We start from the raw sequence: 20,313 nt of genomic DNA, 5'->3' as shown, positions 1-20,313 counted from the left end.
TGCCAGCCTCCGTAATCACATGAGCCAATTCCTTAATATCTATCTATCTATCTATCTATCATCTATCTATATCATCTATCTATCTATCTATCTATCATCTATCTACCTATCTATCCTCTATCTATCTATCTATCTATCCATCCATCCTATTGGTTCTGTATTTCTGGAAAACCCTGATTAACACAGCATGGTTCTCTTATTAAGGAAAGGTTCTTCAAAAACTTTTTTTCACTAACTCCTGATTTAGAGTTTCTATCTTGTCTGGAGTCAGTTTGGGTTATATTTTCCTAGAAAATTATCCATTTCAAATTTATTTTCCTATTGTTATGCAGATTAGTCTCATGGTTTAAAAAAATGTCTTCTGAATTGATGGTTATTTTTCTTCTGTCATTTTTTATTTTGGATGTTTAGGGGTTCACCCATGCCATTAAAAAAACCCAAACTGAGTGTTACATCTCTTAGAATTTGTCTAGCAGATTTTTCAGTCCTTACTGGAAGACCCCTGCTCCCTGCCCATCCCCCCATAATAAAAAAATAAAATAATAAAATAAAAAAAACAAATTGGCTAGTGACTTATTTACCTTTTGATTTTTTTTTTTAATTTATTTTTGGGACAGAGAGAGACAGAGCATGAATGGGGGAGGGTCAGAGAGAGAGGGAGACACAGAATCGGAAACAGGCTCCAGGCTCCGAGCCATCAGCCCAGAGCCTGACGCGGGGCTCGAACTCACGGACCGCGAGATCGTGACCTGGCTGAAGTCGGACGCTTAACCGACTGCGCCACCCAGGTGCCCCACCTTTTGATTTTTTAAAAAGGTAATTTATCGGCGGCACCTGGGCGACACAGTTGGCTAAGCACCCGACTCTTGATCTCAGCTCAGGGCATGATCTCACAGTTCGTGGGTTCAAGCCCCACCTCAGCTCTGTGCTTGGTGATTGGGATTCTTGCCTGCTTGGGATTCTGTCTCTCCTTCTCTCTGCCCCTCCCCCACTTGTGCCCCTCCCCCTCAAAATAAAGAAATAAACTTAAAAAAGAAAATAATTTATCAATTTTTCTTTTTTCTGGTTTCAACCTTAATTCACTAAATTTCTACTTTTTTCTTTCCTAATTGCTACTTTTGAAAAAATTCTATTCAAAAATTTTTCTTAATGAAGTATTGCTTTTGGAATGATTCGAATTTTGTTGTTGTTGTTACACTCTGCTTTCTTTTCAGACCAACCCTTGGTGTACCATCGGGTCCTTGGACCTAATATTAGTTTTTTATTATTAAAAAAAATTTTTTTTGCTGATTTATTTAAGGCAGGTTTATTGGGATATAGTTTCAATATGGCAAGATTCTATTCTTTAAAATCTACTGTTCTATGAGTTATGACAAATGCATACAGTTGTGTAGTGACCACTTCAATTCAGATGCTGAGTTTCCCTATCGCCCCCAAAAAGCTGCCTTGTGCCCTTCTGTGGTGGCTTTCTCTTACCCCAGCTCCTGGCAACCGCAGATTTCTAGAGCTCCCCTGCCCCTAAACATCACGTAAAAAGGAATCAAACATCATGTAGCCTTTTGTATCGGTATCTTTTCACTTAGAATAACATTTTTGAGATTCATCCACATTGACTGTATCAGTGGTTCATTCATTTTTTTTTTCATTGCTGAGGAGTATTCCATTGTATGGATGTATCCAACTTGTTCATCCGTTCACAGTTGATGGATATTTTGTTTCAATTTTTGACCATTGCAAAGCTGCTGTAAACATTCTGATGCAAGGCTTCAGGAGACCTCCTGTTGTTCCACACTTGATATTGTCAGGATTTTAATTATAGTCATTCACTGTGCATGCTATTGCTGTATAGCAACAGATGATAATGATTTTAACTGATACTTCCCTGATAACTAATGATGTTGGACATCCTTTTACTTTCTGCTTTTAAAAATACTACCTTGTTCTTTTGCAGCTTTTTACGTTGACGTTTAACTTACTTGAACACTTTTGATATGGGTTTTGAGTGCTAGGAATCTATCTCTGAGTACAACATTGGCTGTATCTCATGGATTCTGACAAGTCATGGTTTTGTTACTACTACTTTTTTTTTTTTTTTTAAATGCTGCATTGATTCTGCATTTCTCTCTTGATCTTAGAGTTGTTTAGTGGCTTAAAAATTTCAAGGCGGGGGGCGCCTGGGTGGCTCAGTTGGTTAAGCGGCCGACTTCGGCTCGGGTCATGATCTCGCGGTCCATGGGTTCGAGCCCCGAGTCGGGCTCTGTGCTGACAGCTCAGAGCCTGGAGCCTGTTTCAGATTCTGTGTTTCCCTCTCTCTGACCCTCCCCCGTTCATGCTCTGTCTCTCTCTGTCGCAACAATAAATACATGTTAAAAAAAATTTAAAAAAAAATTTCAAGGCGGAAAGACCTTTGGGGGAGTTTTTGTTCTTAATTTCCAGTTTTGTCACAGAGTGCTGTTGTATTACTCTGTTTTGAAATTTCAGATTTTTGTGGCTTAGTATGTGATCAGTTTTCTTTTCTTTTGTCGTGATCAGTTTTCAAAAATGTTGCAGGTGAAGTTGAAAAGAGGTGTTCTCTGATTTAAAGACTAGAATTTAATGTCCATCTGTGGGATCCACCTTTTCATTTTATTTAGATCTACTTTATTTCTAACTTTATTTTATTTTTTAACTTTTTATTTGATGTTTGAATCTGAGAGAGAGATGGAAGTCTCCTATTATCAGTGTGCACCTATGAGTTTCTGCTTTCGTTTCCATATGAAACGTTGGGGCACAGATATTGATCAGTGCTCTTTATTCATCGGGAATATTATAAAATGTCCTTTTGTGTCTTGTATAATATTTTGGGCCCGAAGTATACCCTAATATCAAAATTGAGACCTTTGTTTTCTTTTTATTTTCACATTTTTAAAATTTTTAATTTAATTTTTAAAAAATTTACATCCAAATTAGTTAGCATCTAGTGCAACAATGATTTCAGGAGTAGATTCCTTAGTGCCCCTGACCCGTTTAGCCCATCCCCCCTCCCACAACCCCTCCAGTAACCCTCAGTTTGTTCTCCATATTTATGAGTCTCTGATGTTTTGTCCCCCTCCCTGTTATTATATTATTTTTGTTTCCCTTCCCTTATGTTCAGCTGTTTTGTCTCTTAAAGTCCTCATGAGTGAAGTCCTATGATTTTTGTCTTTCTCTGACTCATTTCACTTAGCATAATACCCTCCCGTTCCATCCACATAGTTGCAGATGGCAAGATTTCATTCTTTTTGATTGCCGAGTAATACTCCGTGGTGTATATATATCCCACATCTTCTTTATCCATTCATCCATAGGTGGACATTTGGGCTCTTTCCAGACTTTGGCTGTTGTTGATAGTGCTGCTGAAACATGGGGGTGCATGTGTCCCTTCGAAACAGCACACCTGTATCCCGTGGATAAATGCCTAGTAGTGCCATTGCTGGGTCGTAGGGTAGTTCTATTTTTAGTTTTTTGAGGAACCTCCGTGCTGTTTTCCAGAGTGGCTGCACCAGCTTGCATTCCCAGCGACCTTTGTTTTCTTTTAATTTGTCTTAGCTTGACATATCTTTGCCCATCCTTCCATTGGATCACGTCGTTTTAGGGGTGGTGCTGTGCCCAGAATAGAATTCGATTATCAAACAAGCCTCAGATAAACACAAAATGTAGAGTATAGCACAGAATGGCCTTTTTTTTTTTTTTTTTAGCCAATCTGAACAATACATATTTTTCCGTTTCAACAGAGGAGTTAACCTTAGACTTTTTCGTTAGCAGTGACACGTTTTCAGGTGTCATGATGCTTTATGTTCTATTTGCTGTTTCGTGTGTGAGACGTCTTCCCCTCTGTGAACTGCTTCCATGCGTTGTTTGGTATTTAGGAAGGCTCGTGTCCTTGTTTCGGTGGTCTTTATAGCAATATATTCACGTGCTAACCCTGTCCCCTCCTTCCTTAGACGCTGTCTGTGGATTCTCGGAAACTAGCCAATAGCCACTTTCCCCTCCCCCTCATTGTCACCAACCTAACCGTTTATCCCAGCTGACACCCTCAAGGGAGCCGCTGAGCTCACACTCCCGTCCACTCACTCTCCCTTTGTTCCATTTTCTGCCAGGTGCAGGATGCCAGAGTGCGACGCTGACTTAGTGTTCGGTCCCCCAGAGCTCTGTCCTTGGTCTAAGTTCCACACCTGAGTACATCTGAGGCCCTCCTCACTGACCAAAGCGGAAAGTCCTCTGACGATTTTGTGGTTTTCTGAAGCTTGTTCTGCACGACACTCGTCAGGAAGGGCTCATGGGAAGGAGCTGTTGCGCACCCATAATTAAATTAACTTTTTCTGTGCCCTTTAGAGCCGATGAGCAGTTTCACTGGCTAAAGACAAAAACAGAAACAGAAAGCAAACAACCATTCTTGCCTCACGTTTTCTTGGGAATCTTGAACGTGTCTCTCCGTCGTGCGTAACACGAGACGTCCGCTGAAGTCAGCTGGGCCCGTTTCCGTGGTCTTCGGCCTTGACCCCGTGGCCAGCAGGGCGGGCTGCTGCCGAGGTCTGTGACCGCTCAGCGAACACACGAGAGAGCGTCCCACCCCTTCCCAGGACTCTCTTTGGGCAGCCAGGCGCGGGGTCCGGTTGTCTCCACTGTTACCGAAACGCCCTGGACTTACACCTGTCTCCACTGCCGGGACGCCCTCCACCCCTGCCCCCAGGCTGTCAAGATCCGTGCTGTTCCGGTGCCCCCTTAGACAGCCCACCCCCAGGGAGGCCGCCCGACCCCCATCAGAGGAGGGTGGCCCCGCTCTGGGACTGTACGACTCTTCTGCTATCCGATAGTCTCTTCTCGTCTGCCTTTCCCCACCAGGAAATAAGTTCCAGGAGCACATAGCAGGTGCACAGTAAACAGTCTGCTGTAGATGGCTGTGCCTCGGCCGTGCTTACGGCCAGGTGACCACAGGGTGACGGCCCTGCTCTCGCTCCCCGCCCCTTGGCTCTGCCCTGCCCTGCCCGGAACTTCACACCCAGCACGCGTGGTGGACGGGCCCCTGGGCACAGATGCCGTGCCAGCTCAGGGGTCCCGTGCCCCCTTTCCTCTGCCCCCACGCTTTCCAGCCTCGAAGGGGCCTCTCCCCTGGCCCTGGTGTTACTTGTTGGATCGGGTCAGGAGACGCATCCCTCTGGGAACGCCTGGCTCCAGGTGGGCTGGCTGGGTGCCTCCCACCCCCGCATGTGCTCGGTACCGCATTCGGTGAGCTCTTCAACCCCGGTCTCTTCTGCGAGGTGGCCGGGTGCGGAGGATGGCCTACCTTGCTCGAGAAAAGAAACGTCTGTCGAGTGACTGAGCCCGATGCATCATGTTGACTGGGACCACCGGCTTCTAGCTGCCTGCCGCCCACATTAGAAATTGCTTCTCTTTCCTGGATTCTTACCCACGTCCCAGGAAGAACCAGGTCGCGGGCGGTGGGCGACAGGCGACAGCCGTGTTCGGACTCCTGCAGCTCCGGGTTAGGCTTCCGTAGCTTTGCCACTCGCTGACGACAGGTGCACGCAGAGCCCGGCGAGCCACCTGTGCCTCCGAGTTTCCAGCCGCCGGCTGCCTCCCAGCCTCGGTGCGAAGATCCACGGAGGCGATAACACGCGTCAGGGCCGCGCCCGGTGCCCGGCAGGCCACGTCTTCAGGACCGGGAACCCTCGGTGTTCTTGCCTGGCCACCGCGTCTCTCCCGTTGCTGCTGCGGCCCAGCCCCCTACGCCCTCGGCGCTTATGGCGCTCGGGGCCTCGCCGGGTCTTGGCAACGCTCCGCGCGCGTGTCCCGGCGGCGGTGGGGGGTTCCGCGCGTGACCCCCGCCCCCAGCTCACATCCCACCTGGGGGACTCAAGCATCACATGCCACCTCTGATCTTATCAGCCCCCTGTAGTGAATTCTTTTCTTCTTTTTAGTGTTTATTTATTATTGAGAGAGAGAGAGAGAGAGAGCAAGCAGGGGAGGGGCAGAGAGAGAGGGAGACACAGAATCGGAGCCAGCGGGCCCCTCCCGTGGTCGTCTGCACGCGGCTGTGCCGTGGGAAGGGCTGAGGCAGGGGCCCTGCGGGTCGGGCTCCCGCCGGTGCCCTTGCGCGCCGTGGCCTCGGCCGGCGAATGAACCCGCCTGCCCTCGTGGGCAAGGACCTCCGTGCGGTGAGGGGCTCACGGTGCCCAAGGAGAGGTTTGGCTTCTGCTCCCTAAGCCCCGCCTGAGGAGTGTCTGTCGCCCTGGGGGCCTTGGGCCATGCTGGCTGGTCCACGCTGACAGTGTGATGGGGGCGTGGCTTGCGGGCTGCACCTCTGGGGGCGCTGGGCACAAAGGTCAGCCACGTCAATGTGAGTCACCCCTATGCAACAGCGGGGCCCCTAGGTGAGCTCAGGTCATGATCTCACAGTTCGTGGGTTCGAGCCCCGCGTCGGGCTCTGGGCCGACGGCTCGGAGCCCGGAGCCTGCTTCGGATTCTGTGCCTCCCTCTCTCTCTGCCCCTCCCCCGCTCATGCTCTCTCCCTTCTCTCAAAACGCGTAGACCTAAGGAAAAAAAAAAAAACAACCCAACAGTCTGGATATCAAGGCTCCCTGGTTCGCACCACGTAGGCAGTGCCGCTGGGGGGAGCGACCTCGGGGGAAGGACACCCGAGCTCTGAGCCTGGCCTCTCCCACTACGGCCCCGCCCTACGCAGCTTTGCCTATTGCTGATTTTAACCTTTGTCCCCCACTGTCCCCAGTGTGACAGCGGCCCTTCCCCCCAAAGTTCCTCAGCCGGCCGGGCAGGTCGACACCCACCCGCTCCCACGCTCTTCTCGTGGCGTCAGGCCACGTGGCGGGGCTTCTTGGCCTGGTCTTCTTGAAACTCACCAGGATACAGCCCCGGAAGCAGCAGCCTCCGGCGTTCCTAGAGGAAACTGCCACCACAGGGTCCTCTGCATTTTGGCAACATCGAAAGAAAACGACTCATCGAGTAGTAAGGCTTATTATCAACATCGCTCCCTTTTGAGCTCAAGAGCAGCCAGCGAACGTGGCCTTGGGGGTCGGCCTGGATCGTGAGGGCTCAGCGCTGCCCCACACTCTGGTTTTTCGGGAGATGGCCCCGCTCTGGCCTCCAGCCTCAGGCAGTGCGCTCACTCTGGGCTGACTTACCCATCAGGGAACCCATTTTCAGCAAGGTCCCAACACGGCCTCGTTACGTGGGTGCTGAACAGCTTCCTCAATGCTCTGCTCATCTACCTTGTGTTAGGAGTGGAACCTGGGGCTCCAGGAGGAAACCCAAAGGAAAGGGGCAGGGGACTAACCCCTTGCCGTCACCGGTTACAAGGGGCCCTGAAATTTACAACGAGTTTGAGGCAGGTTTCTAGAAGATGCGTTTTGGAGGCAGAGATGAAGAGTGTGCCACGGTGACGGCACCTGCCGGAGACGGACAGGTGACCTTAGGCTGACCTCTCAGTGTTACCATGTATTCCCAGTGCCCGCTCGAATTCATATCCTGATTCTGCACAGAGCTGGCGGGAGCACGCTGGGGTGTGCGTGTGCGTGAGACAGGCAGAGCCCGAGTGCCTCTATTAGACGCCGCTGGGGCACAGACCCGCTGGGGAAAAGCGATTCCCTGTACGTGTCTGATTCCGGGGCCGGTGGGGGGCTTCCCGCAGCTGAGACGCCCACTACCCCGCGGCTGTTCCTCCTCCCGCACCGCTGAGTGTTCACAAAGTGTTTCTTACTGGCTGTTCTTAGTTCAGGAATCCAGATTTTCTTTGGGGTAGCTAAACGAGGAGGCCGGCATTCACGAGAAACTTCGTTTCGCAGCACCTTATGCAAGTCAGGTCGTTGGTGGAACTGACACTGGGCTGCATGTCAATTCCATGTCAATAAAACTGGAGAAAGACAGATGGGTCAGAAACCTGTTGTGATCGATTAGTCATCAGTGATATACGTCGTCCTATAAAATAAACCACAAAGCTGAGTTCGGCTCCAGCTTATATTTATGGGACTGTCTCTGAAAGCCCCACAGGGGTAAACTAAGCCACGTGTACCCCGAACTGGGGGTGATCAGAAGACGGGCGCCTGGGTGGCTCAGTTGGTTAAGCGTCCGACCCCTGATTTCGGCTCAGATCGTGATCTCACTCACGGTCATGAAATCAAGCCCAGCGTCGAGCTCCATGCTGAGCGTAGGACTCTTTCTCTTCCTCTCTCTGCCCCTCCCCTGCTCACACACACTCCCCTCCCCCCCAAAAAAAAAAGAGATTCTTTCCTCCACTACCGAAAAGTGCTGTGGAATTTACAGAAAACTTCTGTAAAAAGCAGAAAGACGCAAGAGTGAGCCAGAGTGGGGAAACGCTCAGCCATGAACAGTCTGGAGAGCAACTCTCCCCCTTCGATTTCCTTCCCTAAAAGAGTTAATCTTAGTGGATTTCAAACTTTTTGATGGTGGAATCCATTCTCCACCACCCCCCCCATGAAATCTTATGTAAAACCAAAATATTAAAGAGCTGATGTTTTGATTGATTTACGGGTTCATATAGTAACATCATAAAGTTGATGAGGACAGAAGCTAATGAGTTGGGGGGGGGTCCCCGAAGGGCTGACAGTTGGTATGACACGTTTGAGTTTTAAGTAGTTCAAATATTACAAACTTTAGATCTATGTAAAAACAGTGGCCTCTGAAGTGTGTATGTGAAGGGGCCACCGGGCTGGATGGCTTCCGGGTCCCTCCAGTTCCAGAAGGTGAAGTCACAGTCAGGCAGTGGCCCTCTTGTGTTCACCTGTAGGACTCAGGCGTTCCTCAGGGGAGGCGATGGACCCCGGGGCCACACTGCGTGGGCCGGAACCTAGCTCCATTGAGTACTCATGTGACCTTGGGCAGGTGACCTGACCTCTGCGAGCCCGTGTCCTCACCGGTCAGCGAGGATGGACACGGGCAGATACTTTGCCGGGTCACGAGAAGCAAGTAAAGGAACACAGCGTCGGGCAGCCCCCGACAGCACGAAGGTCCCGCTTCTCGGGGAAGGAGACACAGCCGGGGCCCCTGCTGGCGTGCAAGAAGGGCGGCACGAAGCTGGACTCAGACCAGGGCAAGCGTCCATTTACTGGGTTCTCCCAGGGGCTCCTGCGCCCCAGGGTGCTACCCTTGGCTTCCCCTGGTCCACCACCCGGTCCCAGGGCCCAGCGAGCTCCTTGCTGCGCCACGTTTAAGGTGTCCTCTGACCAGCGTACCTGCCCGGGGTGAAGTGGGGTACGCGCGGTTCCCCAAACTTCCCCATGGAGTTACCATGTGCAAGGACCATGCGCCGCGGGGGGCTGGGCCCCTTCAATACACCCCCGGGCCCAGGGCGACACCTCCTGTGCTTTTACTCGTGAGGGGTCACAAGACTTGGGACAGAGAGAGGGAACTAGTGAGCCCCACCCGCCGCTGGAAGGTCACCAAGCACAGCCAAGGGCATGGGTGGCTCGTGGCAACGACTTGAGGAAGCAACTCGACTCTGCGTCTTTGGTTGACTTTTCATCAACAGCATTGGTGGGATCGGTGAAGATCCCCGTGAAGAAGAGGGGGGGGACCCCAAATTCAGATTCTCAGCGATTCTGTTTGCAAGACATTCATTTCTTTTTTCAAGAATCCTTTTTAAACATCACGATTTGGGCTCAAATGATTCCATTTCTAGAAACCGTGTTCTGACTCACACGTGCCTACTCAGGAGAGGAGAGGAGAGCCGGTGGAGAGAGGCACCGTTGCTCTCTCCCCTGGGGAAGTGAAGGATGAGCCCACGGGACGAGCCCAGGAGGGCCCAGCACACGCCCGGCTGGAGCGAGGGACTCCATCCACACTGCCCATCCCCCGGCCGGTGTCCCAGGCATGGCTGCCTAGCCCGGAGGGAAACTCGATAGTGACCAGGACCAGCTGGCCCGACACCGTGGCTAAATTTAGCTTCATGATGAGCAGTAAAATTCACATGTTCTTTATTTAGTCCATATAATACACCATTTTTAGAGTTTTTTAAAATTAGATAAAAGAGCATATTAAATGGCAAGTGTATGAAGTTTTCTCTTCATAAACAATGTCGAAACAAAAAGTTCTGAATTACAAAATGTTAAAAAATATGTAGGTACTTAACATTTCACTAAAGCGGAAAGTTACAGATATCTTCTAAAGAAAAATAATTGTGCCACTTACCTATTTTTGCTGTTTCTATGAACTTTTTTTTATTCTGTACATAGGACATTTTGTACAAAATATGAAGTCTACATTTTTATTACTTATTACCATAAAACAAAGATACAATGTATGTACAATATTAAAAGGAAGCCATACTAAAGCCACACTAAAAAGACACTCGGACATTTCTGATGTACAGATACAGTCTGGAAACAGTGAAGATGCCGGATGCGGGACTTTACGAAGAAAAACAGTCACCAGTTTGTTCTCAGTGTCGTACTTTTGAAATCAGTTTGGTGCAGGATAAACGGCGTATCTATATAATATAATAAATGGTGTATCTTATAGAAGTCGAACAATTAGCACAGGGAATCTGAGTACTAACTAGGAAAACTTTAATAGGCCAAAATATGAAATAATACTCTCGTCAAAGAAAATTAGTTTCTCTCAAAACTTTTTTTTCCCCCCTTTTTGGTGAATGTTTGTCTTCAATAAAGAGCAGAGATAAAAGCTCGACAAAAAAGGTGTTTTTACAGGCTGAGCTTCATACAGTCACCCAGACAAGGATATTTCGCTTTTTACCGAGGGCAGAGGGGGGGGCCTTCCCAGGACCCTCTCTCGCACACATACTGAACATCCAGAATCGAGGATATCTGAGGATCTATCAGCTAAAGACGGAAGTTCAAACAATGGTATATCAAAATACATAAGACGCTGCTTTATACAATAAAAAGCACCCTTTTTCCCTCAAAAGGAGAAGGCATCTAAACTTTTTGTTTTTAAAGGATACATTTCATAATGGTACAATTGATAGGTACTTGTCAAGTTTCTCAGGAAGCATTTCTTCTCCCAAGGTGGCCCTTCCTGCTTCCAGCTGGGGCGGTTTTTTTCAGGGAGCCCTTGCTCCGAACACGGGGCCCACCCCGCCACCCCCCTCTGCAACCTTCCTCCGGGACGCGGGGACACAGACGTTGCGGACAGAGGGACGGAGGCGACCCCGGAGCAGCGGGCGTCACAGCTGCCCGGGGCCCAGGTCCGCTTCCCACAACGTGTCAGCGGACACCCGCGACCTCGAGTCAGAGCGGACAGCCTGAGAGAAGCCACATCTCATCTTCTGCGCATCAGCGACATTTAACACGAACTTATAGCATCTTAGGCCACAGACCAAGGAAACTGAATCACTTGCTCGGGATAGCAGTACACATCTCAAATAGATTTCAAGCAGGATAAGGAAGTCAAAATACTGGCCACCCTGAGAGAAATACGGAGCGGACGCACCACGGGCGAAGGGTTTTTCTCCTCGTGCGATTCCATTCAAACAGAAAGCTCAGAACATGCAGGGAAATCTGTGGATCTATAGCAGCATTTGAAGACCCATGGAAACTCAGACACTGTCTTTTCCTGATGAGGTGTTTATACCGCGTGCTCTGGTCGGCGGGGAAGGACTCACCGCGGCCCTGGCGGCTGCCCGTCCGAGCCCTCGGGCCCGCGTCCGGCACCCAGCGGATGTCGGGGCGGCGCCCGGCACGGACGGTGGCGTTTGGTGGCATTTTTGTTACTTTATGCCCAGAGGCGGGGGCCGGACTGGCCGAGCTCAAGAGGGTCTCGTTCTAACTTTCTACAAAATGTATCAAATCAATTCTTAGAGATGAGAATTTTATTCATTCAAGAGCCTCGTTAAAGGGCAACCGTGTGTCAGTAGAGACAAAAAAATGCAAAGAAAAAAAAAAGAGGGGACACATCGTTTTAAAATTCCAATTCCGGTCAAGGTGGACGGAGAAAGCCGTTTTCTAAAAACACGTTTCTCCTACGAGCTCACTCGTGGAGTCCCTGGTGCTGGGCCGCGGGCTTGGAAGTATGGCTTTAGCTGTACACGAGAGCAACACGGCACACGGGTCATCAGGCAAAGTAAAGAAACACCTCAGGAAAACACAGTGGCCGAGGATTGTCATGTCACTTTTCCCAGTAAGTTGTGTTAGAATGATGACAGCAAAGGACCACTTCAACGAGATGAAAAGGGAAAAAAAAGAGAGAGAGCAAGGAGAGAAAACGACTGACTACTGGCGCAACAGTCACGTGGAAACAATCGAAGAGGTTGTAGAATCTTCAAGAATACGCGATGCGTCTCTGTTTCAAGTGTTCCTCTGATCTGAAGCACATCCACACGATCACAGAACCACTTATGGTAAACGATCGCGAATTCCGTCTGGGCCGAACGTGAAGATGTCTAGGGTGCTCTCCTTAGCTCTGATTTGGGGAAGCCGTCTTACGGGGGCCGTGCCGGGGCCGAGACGACGCGCCGGGGACGCGGCCGGTGGCCCTCGGGCTCCACGGACACATCGGGGAAGCCACCATTGTTTGAACTCCTAATCTCGAGCTGAGGCAGAGTGTGTCGCTGCCTACAGAACGGGGTGGAAGAAAAGCTCGGACTCTGAGTGTAACTGATTTGTATGGCACACAAGGGATGTATTTTCTACAGACTCCAGGAGAGAGCAGGCGTCCCCAGCCCGACGCGGTCCTCCGGGGGACTAGCGCCCGTCCTGGGAGACCAGCTGGTCAGCTCTGCAGTGAGCCTCCAAGGCGTTCTTGGTGTGGAGGTCCTGAGGCAGCTCAGACTTGCGGCGCACGAGGGGCCGGTCCTTCTTCAGATCTTTCTGGGCCTGGAATCAAAAATGCAGGGACGTTGGCGACCAACGAGGCCACGCAGGGGTCAGAGGGCAGCCGTGGGCCGGGAGCCCAGCACGCACGCTCGAGGGCTGCCCTGAGAACTCTGTGGCGCGGGCCTCACCCCCCACGGCCTGGGCCGTTGGAGACGACCTAACCACCAGGGTGATGGGCTGGCAATCCGGTCTAAAAAGTGTGGCTCTGCACCCAGCACTCCACACCCCTCTGTCTTGCAAATCCACTGGTTTCAGCAAACCTCATCGCTATCAAAACCCTCCTACTTCATCAAAGAGGACGAAAGGCATTTTTATGCCGATGCCCGCTACCGAAGCCGTTCAGAAAGTGGAAATTTCCTTTGGAGGTGGATAAAACGAATGGAAGAGAAACACATTAATGCTGGATTTGGAGTCAAGCAAAGGTCTCAAACTTCTGTCAAATTTGGAAAAAGGTCTTCAAGGGAAGAGGTGCTAAATGGGTCGCTTGTGGGGACAAGCCCTCTAGGACTTAGAAAAACAGTATTTTAATTATTCACATAAAATTTCCCAATATTAAGAATAAGAAATAAAAGACCCCTTTCTCCACCTCATTCTCTTCCTCAAGTTCAGTTTTTAGGTTTTACTTAATCATATTTGTTTATTTCTTTTAACGCTTATTTATTTTTGAGAGAGAGACAGAGCATGAGTGGGGAAGGGGCAGAGAGAGAGGGAGACACAGAATCCGAAGCAGGCTCCCAGCTCAGAGCTGTCAGCACAGAGCCCTAAGCGGGGCTCGAACCCATGAACCACGAGATTATGACCTGAGCCAAAGTCGGAGGCTTAACTGACTGAGCCCCCCAGGTGCCCCTTCACTTAAACATTAAAAAAAAAAAGGTTCCTATTTTTCCACGAGGCTTTAGAGCATCGTGAATCTGCAAAGAAAGCGGGGTGGGGGGCCTGATCTGGGCAGTTTGCACCAAAAGCGCCCACATCTCCATGATTAACAATTCCACAAATCACTCAGTTTTGATGCAGAGCTACCGCATTAATGCCAGTACTTCTGAAACGAAACGAGCCACCTAAGTCATCTCAACGCCATATATCCACCAGAAGACTGCCAATTAGTTGCACACTTTAACCAGAACCAAGCCTTTCTGCTTAGCGTCTCCATCAAAAAGAAGACAGAGTTTAAAGAGAACACATTCTCTTTGCGGTAGAGAACTAATGCCTTATCGGAGAAAATTCGAGGGAAGTCAGTCGTCTGACAGGAAGGACATAACCACAGCCTCTCACAGTTCCTGGATGTCTACCCTCAGCAGACAGAAAGTAGACTTTTCCTGGCTTTTAAGAACAATTCCAGAGCCTGCGGAAAAGTCATACGTGGAAAGTTCCCATCTTTTGCAGAGCTAACATTTCCTGGGGAGATTTTCTGCAAATTTATCTACGGAAACGGCAACAATGTCAGGGTTCGGAAGGAACGTTGTGCGACATGTCAGGAATATTTCTAGAAATGTTACTTGGAAATTAACACTCGGTGATGGTAAAGGTGGGGATTTTGAGTTCTCCCCCTGAAAACTAGCCAGAGATGGTTTCTGGAGAGCCGCCCGAGTCAGGAGGCCGTGAGGGCACGTGCCCCGAGGACTGTCAGTCACGGTGCCGACGCACGTTTGCTTTTGGCCCACAAGACACTCAAGAGGGAAAATTCTACCCTGGATTTTGTGTCCCTTCCACGTGCAGCTGTAAAATAAAGCCTAAGCGAGGCCAAACGAAACCAACACTTTGACGTCCTGGAAATATTTAACCACTGCCGACACAGGCCTTCATTCCAGAGAAGCAACTTCTAGACAGAAAAAGCCAACAGTAAAAACCTCGGAACTGGAACCAGTGCAGGCAAGCGGAGAGAACAAACATGAGCCCCGATCACCCGAAGGGTCGGCAAGGGTGCCGGGCACGTCTGGGCCTTTCTGCGCGGGCATCTTAGCCTGGCAGGTAGGGCAGAGCGTGATTTTCACGAACCACGAGAGGGAAAAGACCAGAAGCACAGCAGGCAGGGAAGGAGGAGGGAGCACGAGCAGAGGGGATGGCGGGGTGGGGGTGGGGATAGAGCAAGGAAGGGCTGGAGGCGAGGCCTCTGTTGGCTGCGCGTCCGCAGGTCTGAAAGGCCAAGTTCATACAGTTAAGTGGTAGCAGGAGGGCAGGCCTCGCGGACACATGACGGTGCGCGTTTTTACTATGCCACTGAGGACACAACCAGTCAGGGCTTCTCGAGGGAAGCCCTCGGTCCTTCCCACCACAAGCTGGAACGACAGGGGGAAGCGGGAAGATACTTCATGTCCAACGTTAGTTTGTCAGGGCTTCGCCCAAGGACACGAGCCTTAAACACACTCTACGTGTTAAGTTGTACCTTCGCTTCCCACCTTTTGTCTGTCTACACCTTCTTTATTTGCATGGTTGACACTGCTTTTCTCCCAACTGACTGTTAACAATGAGAATTGTAAACATTTTAAACATCTCTGGTAGAAATGTCATAAACACGCAATTTACTATTTTTCTTCGGATGTTCTATGTAGGGTTATACAAGTTTCTCAAAAACAAAACAAATCGTGGTTCTCACAGGTCAACATATAATTTGTATTTCTCTAGAAAATTCCAACCAACCACCGCCCCCCCTCCCGGAGGACTTCCTTCCCTCCCCTGGTACAGTTCTGCCATCCACCTCTTATGCCTCCCGTTCTGGCTGACGTTCAAATCGTTTTAAATAAGTGTGGACTTATCTTGCAAAAAATAAAATTAGCCAAAAACAAAATTAGAAGCGCACTGAAAATATTCAAATTTTAATTTTTAGCTGTTATTTGCTCTCCAAATTGTGCACATAACTTTCCTGCATCTAGGTATCTTCTCCTTGCTTGAACAGCAGAGTTTTTGAGAGTTTCAGGAATATGACTCCAACATTTTTCAAATTCGTAAGAGTCTATTGTATCAAATATTATACCTAAGAGCCTGCACTATAAATATATTCATCTAGATAGTTTGAGATTGGGGGAGGGGTGGATTCCACTGAACTGTTGAAATCGATATGAAGTCTTCAAATTGGGTGGTATTAATCTTCCAGTTTTATTCTTTTTCAAAGTTGTTTTGGCTATTCTGGGTCCTCTGTGTTTCCATATGAATTTTAGAATCCGCATGTCATTAAAAAAAATAAAAAGTGTGCTGGGAGTCTGACTGAGATCACGTTAATTTGGGGAGAAGTGGTATTTTAATGGCATCCAGTCTTCTGACCCAGGAACGTGATCATAGAAATCTAAGAGGCAGGGGCGGGCAAATAATTTTTGTAGAACTGTCGAATACATAGAAAAACTTATTTCATCTCATTTCAAGAGTCATGATACAAGAGTTCTCTAGGAAACTCAGCACTAAGTGGGTAGGTGATTTGACAGCGATCCCTTCACGTCATGTGGAAGGTGCTCCCCTGGGAAGGAGCTGTGCCCTGTGCTAAGGAAAGGGGGGTGCGTCCACCATGTGGAAGGTGTTCTTGGGACTGGCGGGGCCACAAATACTAGGGTCAACTCTAAGAGGCAGTTTTTCACTCAACATTAGAATGCTCTTTTGGTTTGCATTCTTGAACAAATACTTGATCCCTTAGAGTCACCTTAAATCATAAATAGGACCATAATGTACACTTCCATTACATTCTGGACACAGGTCATTCTCTCCCTGCACTGGACCAAAGGCTGTACCCCCCCCAAAAAAACCCCTCCAAAACAGAAAACTGAACAAACCCAAAAGCCTCCAAAGCCAAACTATTTAATGCACAATTTCCTTTCGGCCAATTTCCTTTCCAACTCTGCATGGTCTACGCGACTTAAAAACGAATGTGGTCACAAATTCTTGGGCAACGTCCTGGTAGGAGGGACACTGATCTGATTTTCTCTGAGTCTGCAAGTGATGGGCAAGCTCTCATGGCTTTAGCATACTGTGAGCCGTAAAACCAAAACGGTAGTTTAAAAAATGACCCTGTCCCGGTTAAAAAAAAAAAAAAAAAAGAAGTAGGAAAATTAACACCCCCAGAGCCAGTACAGAGAAAAATATAATTTTTTCTTAACTTTGTTCATTGCTAAGAATATTACTTGTAAGGAAATTACGGAATCTACCTGGATTACATTTACTAGGAGTGTTCTGCGTTTCTCCTCCGTATTTTCAAGGTTTGATCTTCAGCGAAGGCTAGGGGCTGGCTGGGCAGGAAGCGGCATGGACTTGGCCAGTGGGGTCGCCCTCTTTGGGCAGCTCTATGAAAAAAGGAGTCTGGACCAGTGCTGCCCAATGGAAAAATAACGTGTTCCAAGTATGGAACTCCAAGTTTTCTAGTAGCCACATTAAAAAAGTAAAGGGCGATAGATGAAATTAATTTTAAAAGTATTTTTTATTCGGCCCGATATACCCCAAATGCTATTATCATCGCAACAACAGAAAATTACGGATGAGAGGTTTTTGCATCCTTTTCTTCATACCGAGCCTGGGAGCTCCTGTGCTGTCGGCTGACGGCACAACGGCTCGGTGCAGGTGGCCACGCTTCGAGGGCTCGGCAGCCCCGTGCGGCCTGGACGGCGGAGGTCCCGTGCTCTTGCTAACGCCTGACCCCATCCGAGCAGGTGGGGAGTGGAATCTTACTAGCACCCTCTCTGCTTCAGTGGGTTCCAAGCACTGACGACGCTGCGTCCACCTGCATCCGGTGCACAACACGGTCTGGCCCGCGTGACCTTTCAGGCTTCGGCATCGTAGCGCTGGGTGTCACCAGGACTTGTGGAGCTGGCCCCCGGGGATTCAAGTTGCAGAGTCAGCGACGCCCACGTCCCCCCGCGCCCCCCGCGCCCCTATCCAGGCAGGACTGTGCTGGGTCCCAGGAACTGAAGACAGGTAGGCACGTTCAGAGAAACTCAGCAAGTGACAGGCTCCTCGCGCAGGCAGGGACTTGGCACATGACCCTCTTCGGAGCCCACACGGTACATCTTCCCGGTTTAGTAAGAAACGTCCGTCTCTGGATCGGTGGTGATCTGAACACGTATTTCTACCACCGTGGAAACAAACCACCTGAGCACAGGCGTGGCGTGAGGTGGTCCTGACAACGATCCCGGCCTGCAGGCGTCCCTGGCTCCTGAGCGGCCCCGGGAGGCAGTGCGAAGGGGAGGAGAATGAGGCTCTCTGCCCGGTGTCCTGGGGCCGTGGGGGCGTGACAGGGGACGCCCCGGCGCCACAGCACGTGGGACGGTGCAGAGGGACACCACTGCCAAAGGTCCGATTTTCGCCCAGGTTGACATCTGAAGGACAGTTAAGGGCTGAGATCATTACTGTTAATATAAACGAGGCAAATAATCAAAACTCTCAAAGATTCCGCCCGGTACTTTGATCGTTAGGATGTATGGAGCTGCGACTGTCTCCGAGCTTCCCGACACGGAGTCTCTCGCTGGGCTCACACCGAAGGCGCTGGCCTGGATCCCGTCACCTCCTACAAGTGTTTCTCAGACAAACTGGCGCGGGCGCACCCCAGCTCAGCTCTGCGCGCTGTTACCTGGCGGGGCCTGTCCGCTCACTGTCTCTCTCAGCGTCTGCACATCTTCAGACAGAGGCCCGTCCATCCCCGTTGCCACCGGGAGGCTCACGGTGCTCGCTTCACGACACACCGCATGCTGCAACGCAAAGCTGGGAGCCCCTCTCTGTTCGCGCTCAGGCTGCGGACGCCAAGGGTCTCATCCTGGCGGGGGCACGTCTCCCCGCCGGCGCCCTCCCCGGGGCCCCCTCCGGCCCGGACCTGCGGGGCCTCACAAACCAGAGCCCTTTCATTCTCCTCGGCCCGCGGGGCACCGGGCAAGGAGCGCGACGCAGGCTGCAGCCTCCCTTCCAGAGCCTTCCCCGGTCCCGGGCCGGAGTCCACGTGCCCACCTGGACCGCTCCGTGCCGACAGCCCCCGCTCACCACCCCGGCTGCACGCACCTGCCGGCCTCACCCCTTCACCCCACGCTCTAACTCACTGGAACCGCCTTATCAGCCCCACCCCCATGTCCACACCCTCGGCATCTCTGCTCTCTAGCCAGAACTCCGCCAGCTGGCTGGGAGGGCCGGGTCGCACGCTGCGACCCCGGGGCCAGGCACGGAGGGAAGGGCTGGTGTGCCTTCGGGTCCGGGCGGCCCTGGGACCCACCGTCCTTGGGCTCTGGGAGCCGCAGACGCGTTTCTGGCCACGGGCGTCTCTGTCTCTGAGTAGGACGCGGGGTAAGGTCACGGCAGAGGGCTGCTGTGATGGTGACAGTGAGCTACGTGTCCCCTTTGTCTGTGAGGGGGAGGGCAGGGGAGGAAGACACGGGGGTGGGGGAGCCGCAAGCAGGTGCCCCGAAAGCCCTTCTCGCTTGGCAACAAACACGTCGCTGGGCTGATGGGAGGGACTGAGGGAGCTGCCCGCGCCCCCACTCCCTCCCCACGGCCCCTCCAATGGTACCACAGACGCTGGGGCTGGGGGAGCTCTTGGCTGCTAAGCCAGTCATCGGGTTTTACCCTCCCGGCCTCTCTGGACACGACGGGCCCAACGGACGGAACACAACCGCCCCGAGACTGCTCCGGTTCCCCTCCTGCCTCCCTGCCCCTCCCGATGGCTCCCCGCTCCCCGGGGGTCTCCCTGCCTGGCCTCTGTTCACAGCGCTGCTGGGCCCTCAGACACGGCCCTCCGCCCCTCCATTCCTGTCAACCCAGCCTCGGCCACATACTTCTACGAGCCCCCAGGGCGGGCCCCTCCCAGTACCCCATCCTCCTGGCTGCCACAAAGAACTTTCTGGAATGCAAGTCTGACGACACCACTTCTCTCCTTAAGACACTAACACCTGCATCCATTTTGGGGATAAAATCGACATTTGTTCCGTCTCCAGCTTCGTCCCTCGTCCAGACCAACCCAGCCGCTCCTCCATAGCCAACAGTCCACCTGTGCCGAACAACTCGGATTCCTGACTCTGCTCTCTCTGCCTCGAGGACCTTCCCCCAAATTCAGACTGGGGAGGTCCCCTTTGAGACTTCCCCTCCAAGGAGCTCAGCCCTCCTGCTGGGGACACCTCGGCCGTGGCCGTGCCACCGCCACAGGGTGTCTTTACGCGTCCCCGTCAGAGGCAGGAAGCAGACCTCCTGGCTTCCTCTCCAGCATCTCCTGGGTTATAATCTGACCATCTGAAATGAATTCTCTTTGCTTCCATCTGGCTCCCCTCACGGATCCTAAGCTCCTTGAAGCTGTGTCCTGTTCTCGTCTTGGTATCTGGGGAATGTCCTGTGACTCAGGACACCCGGCTGGTGCCCATCTGCCAAGTGCAGTGGCTGCCTGGGCACAGCACCTCAGGGGCTCAGAGCAGCACGAGGAACCACGACTCTCACGAGGAGGCACAGGGGTTGCTTTTTAACCAGGATTTCAGCTTCTGGCTGCTCCGAGGGAAAAGCGGGGCGCACTCCATGTGGGAGTGGGAGAGCCGTGTGGGGC

At 51.2% G+C, this 20,313-nt stretch overlaps 1 protein-coding gene and 1 non-coding gene across 9 annotated transcripts in view; one reads left to right on the top strand and one right to left on the bottom strand.

The window, feature by feature from the left end:
- Positions 1-444: 444 nt before the first annotated feature.
- On the top strand, positions 445-504 carry LOC122239846. Its single transcript, XR_006219224.1, has one exon. It is a non-coding gene; the product is annotated as a U7 small nuclear RNA (small nuclear RNA).
- A 9,740-nt stretch (positions 505-10,244) lies between these two features.
- Positions 10,245-20,313, bottom strand: part of PPP2R5C (protein phosphatase 2 regulatory subunit B'gamma) — a 127,233-nt gene continuing 117,164 nt past the window's right edge. For 6 of the 8 annotated variants that reach the window (XM_042990563.1, XM_042990569.1, XM_042990564.1 and 3 more), the window contains one exon: positions 10,245-12,824. In XM_042990563.1, coding sequence (XP_042846497.1) covers positions 12,693-12,824 — 132 coding nt within the window. In that variant the 3' untranslated portion in view covers positions 10,245-12,692. Of the gene's footprint in view, positions 12,830-18,375; positions 18,488-20,313 lie in introns of all 8 variants that reach the window. The other 2 variants (XM_042990570.1, XM_042990567.1) reach the window with 2 other exon arrangements.

This window comes from Panthera tigris, chromosome B3 (assembly GCF_018350195.1).
Source record: "Panthera tigris isolate Pti1 chromosome B3, P.tigris_Pti1_mat1.1, whole genome shotgun sequence".
Classification (NCBI taxonomy): Eukaryota; Metazoa; Chordata; class Mammalia; order Carnivora; family Felidae; genus Panthera; species Panthera tigris.
The sequence above is the reverse complement of the archived record's forward strand: the minus strand, read 5'-3'. Positions and strand labels throughout refer to the sequence as shown.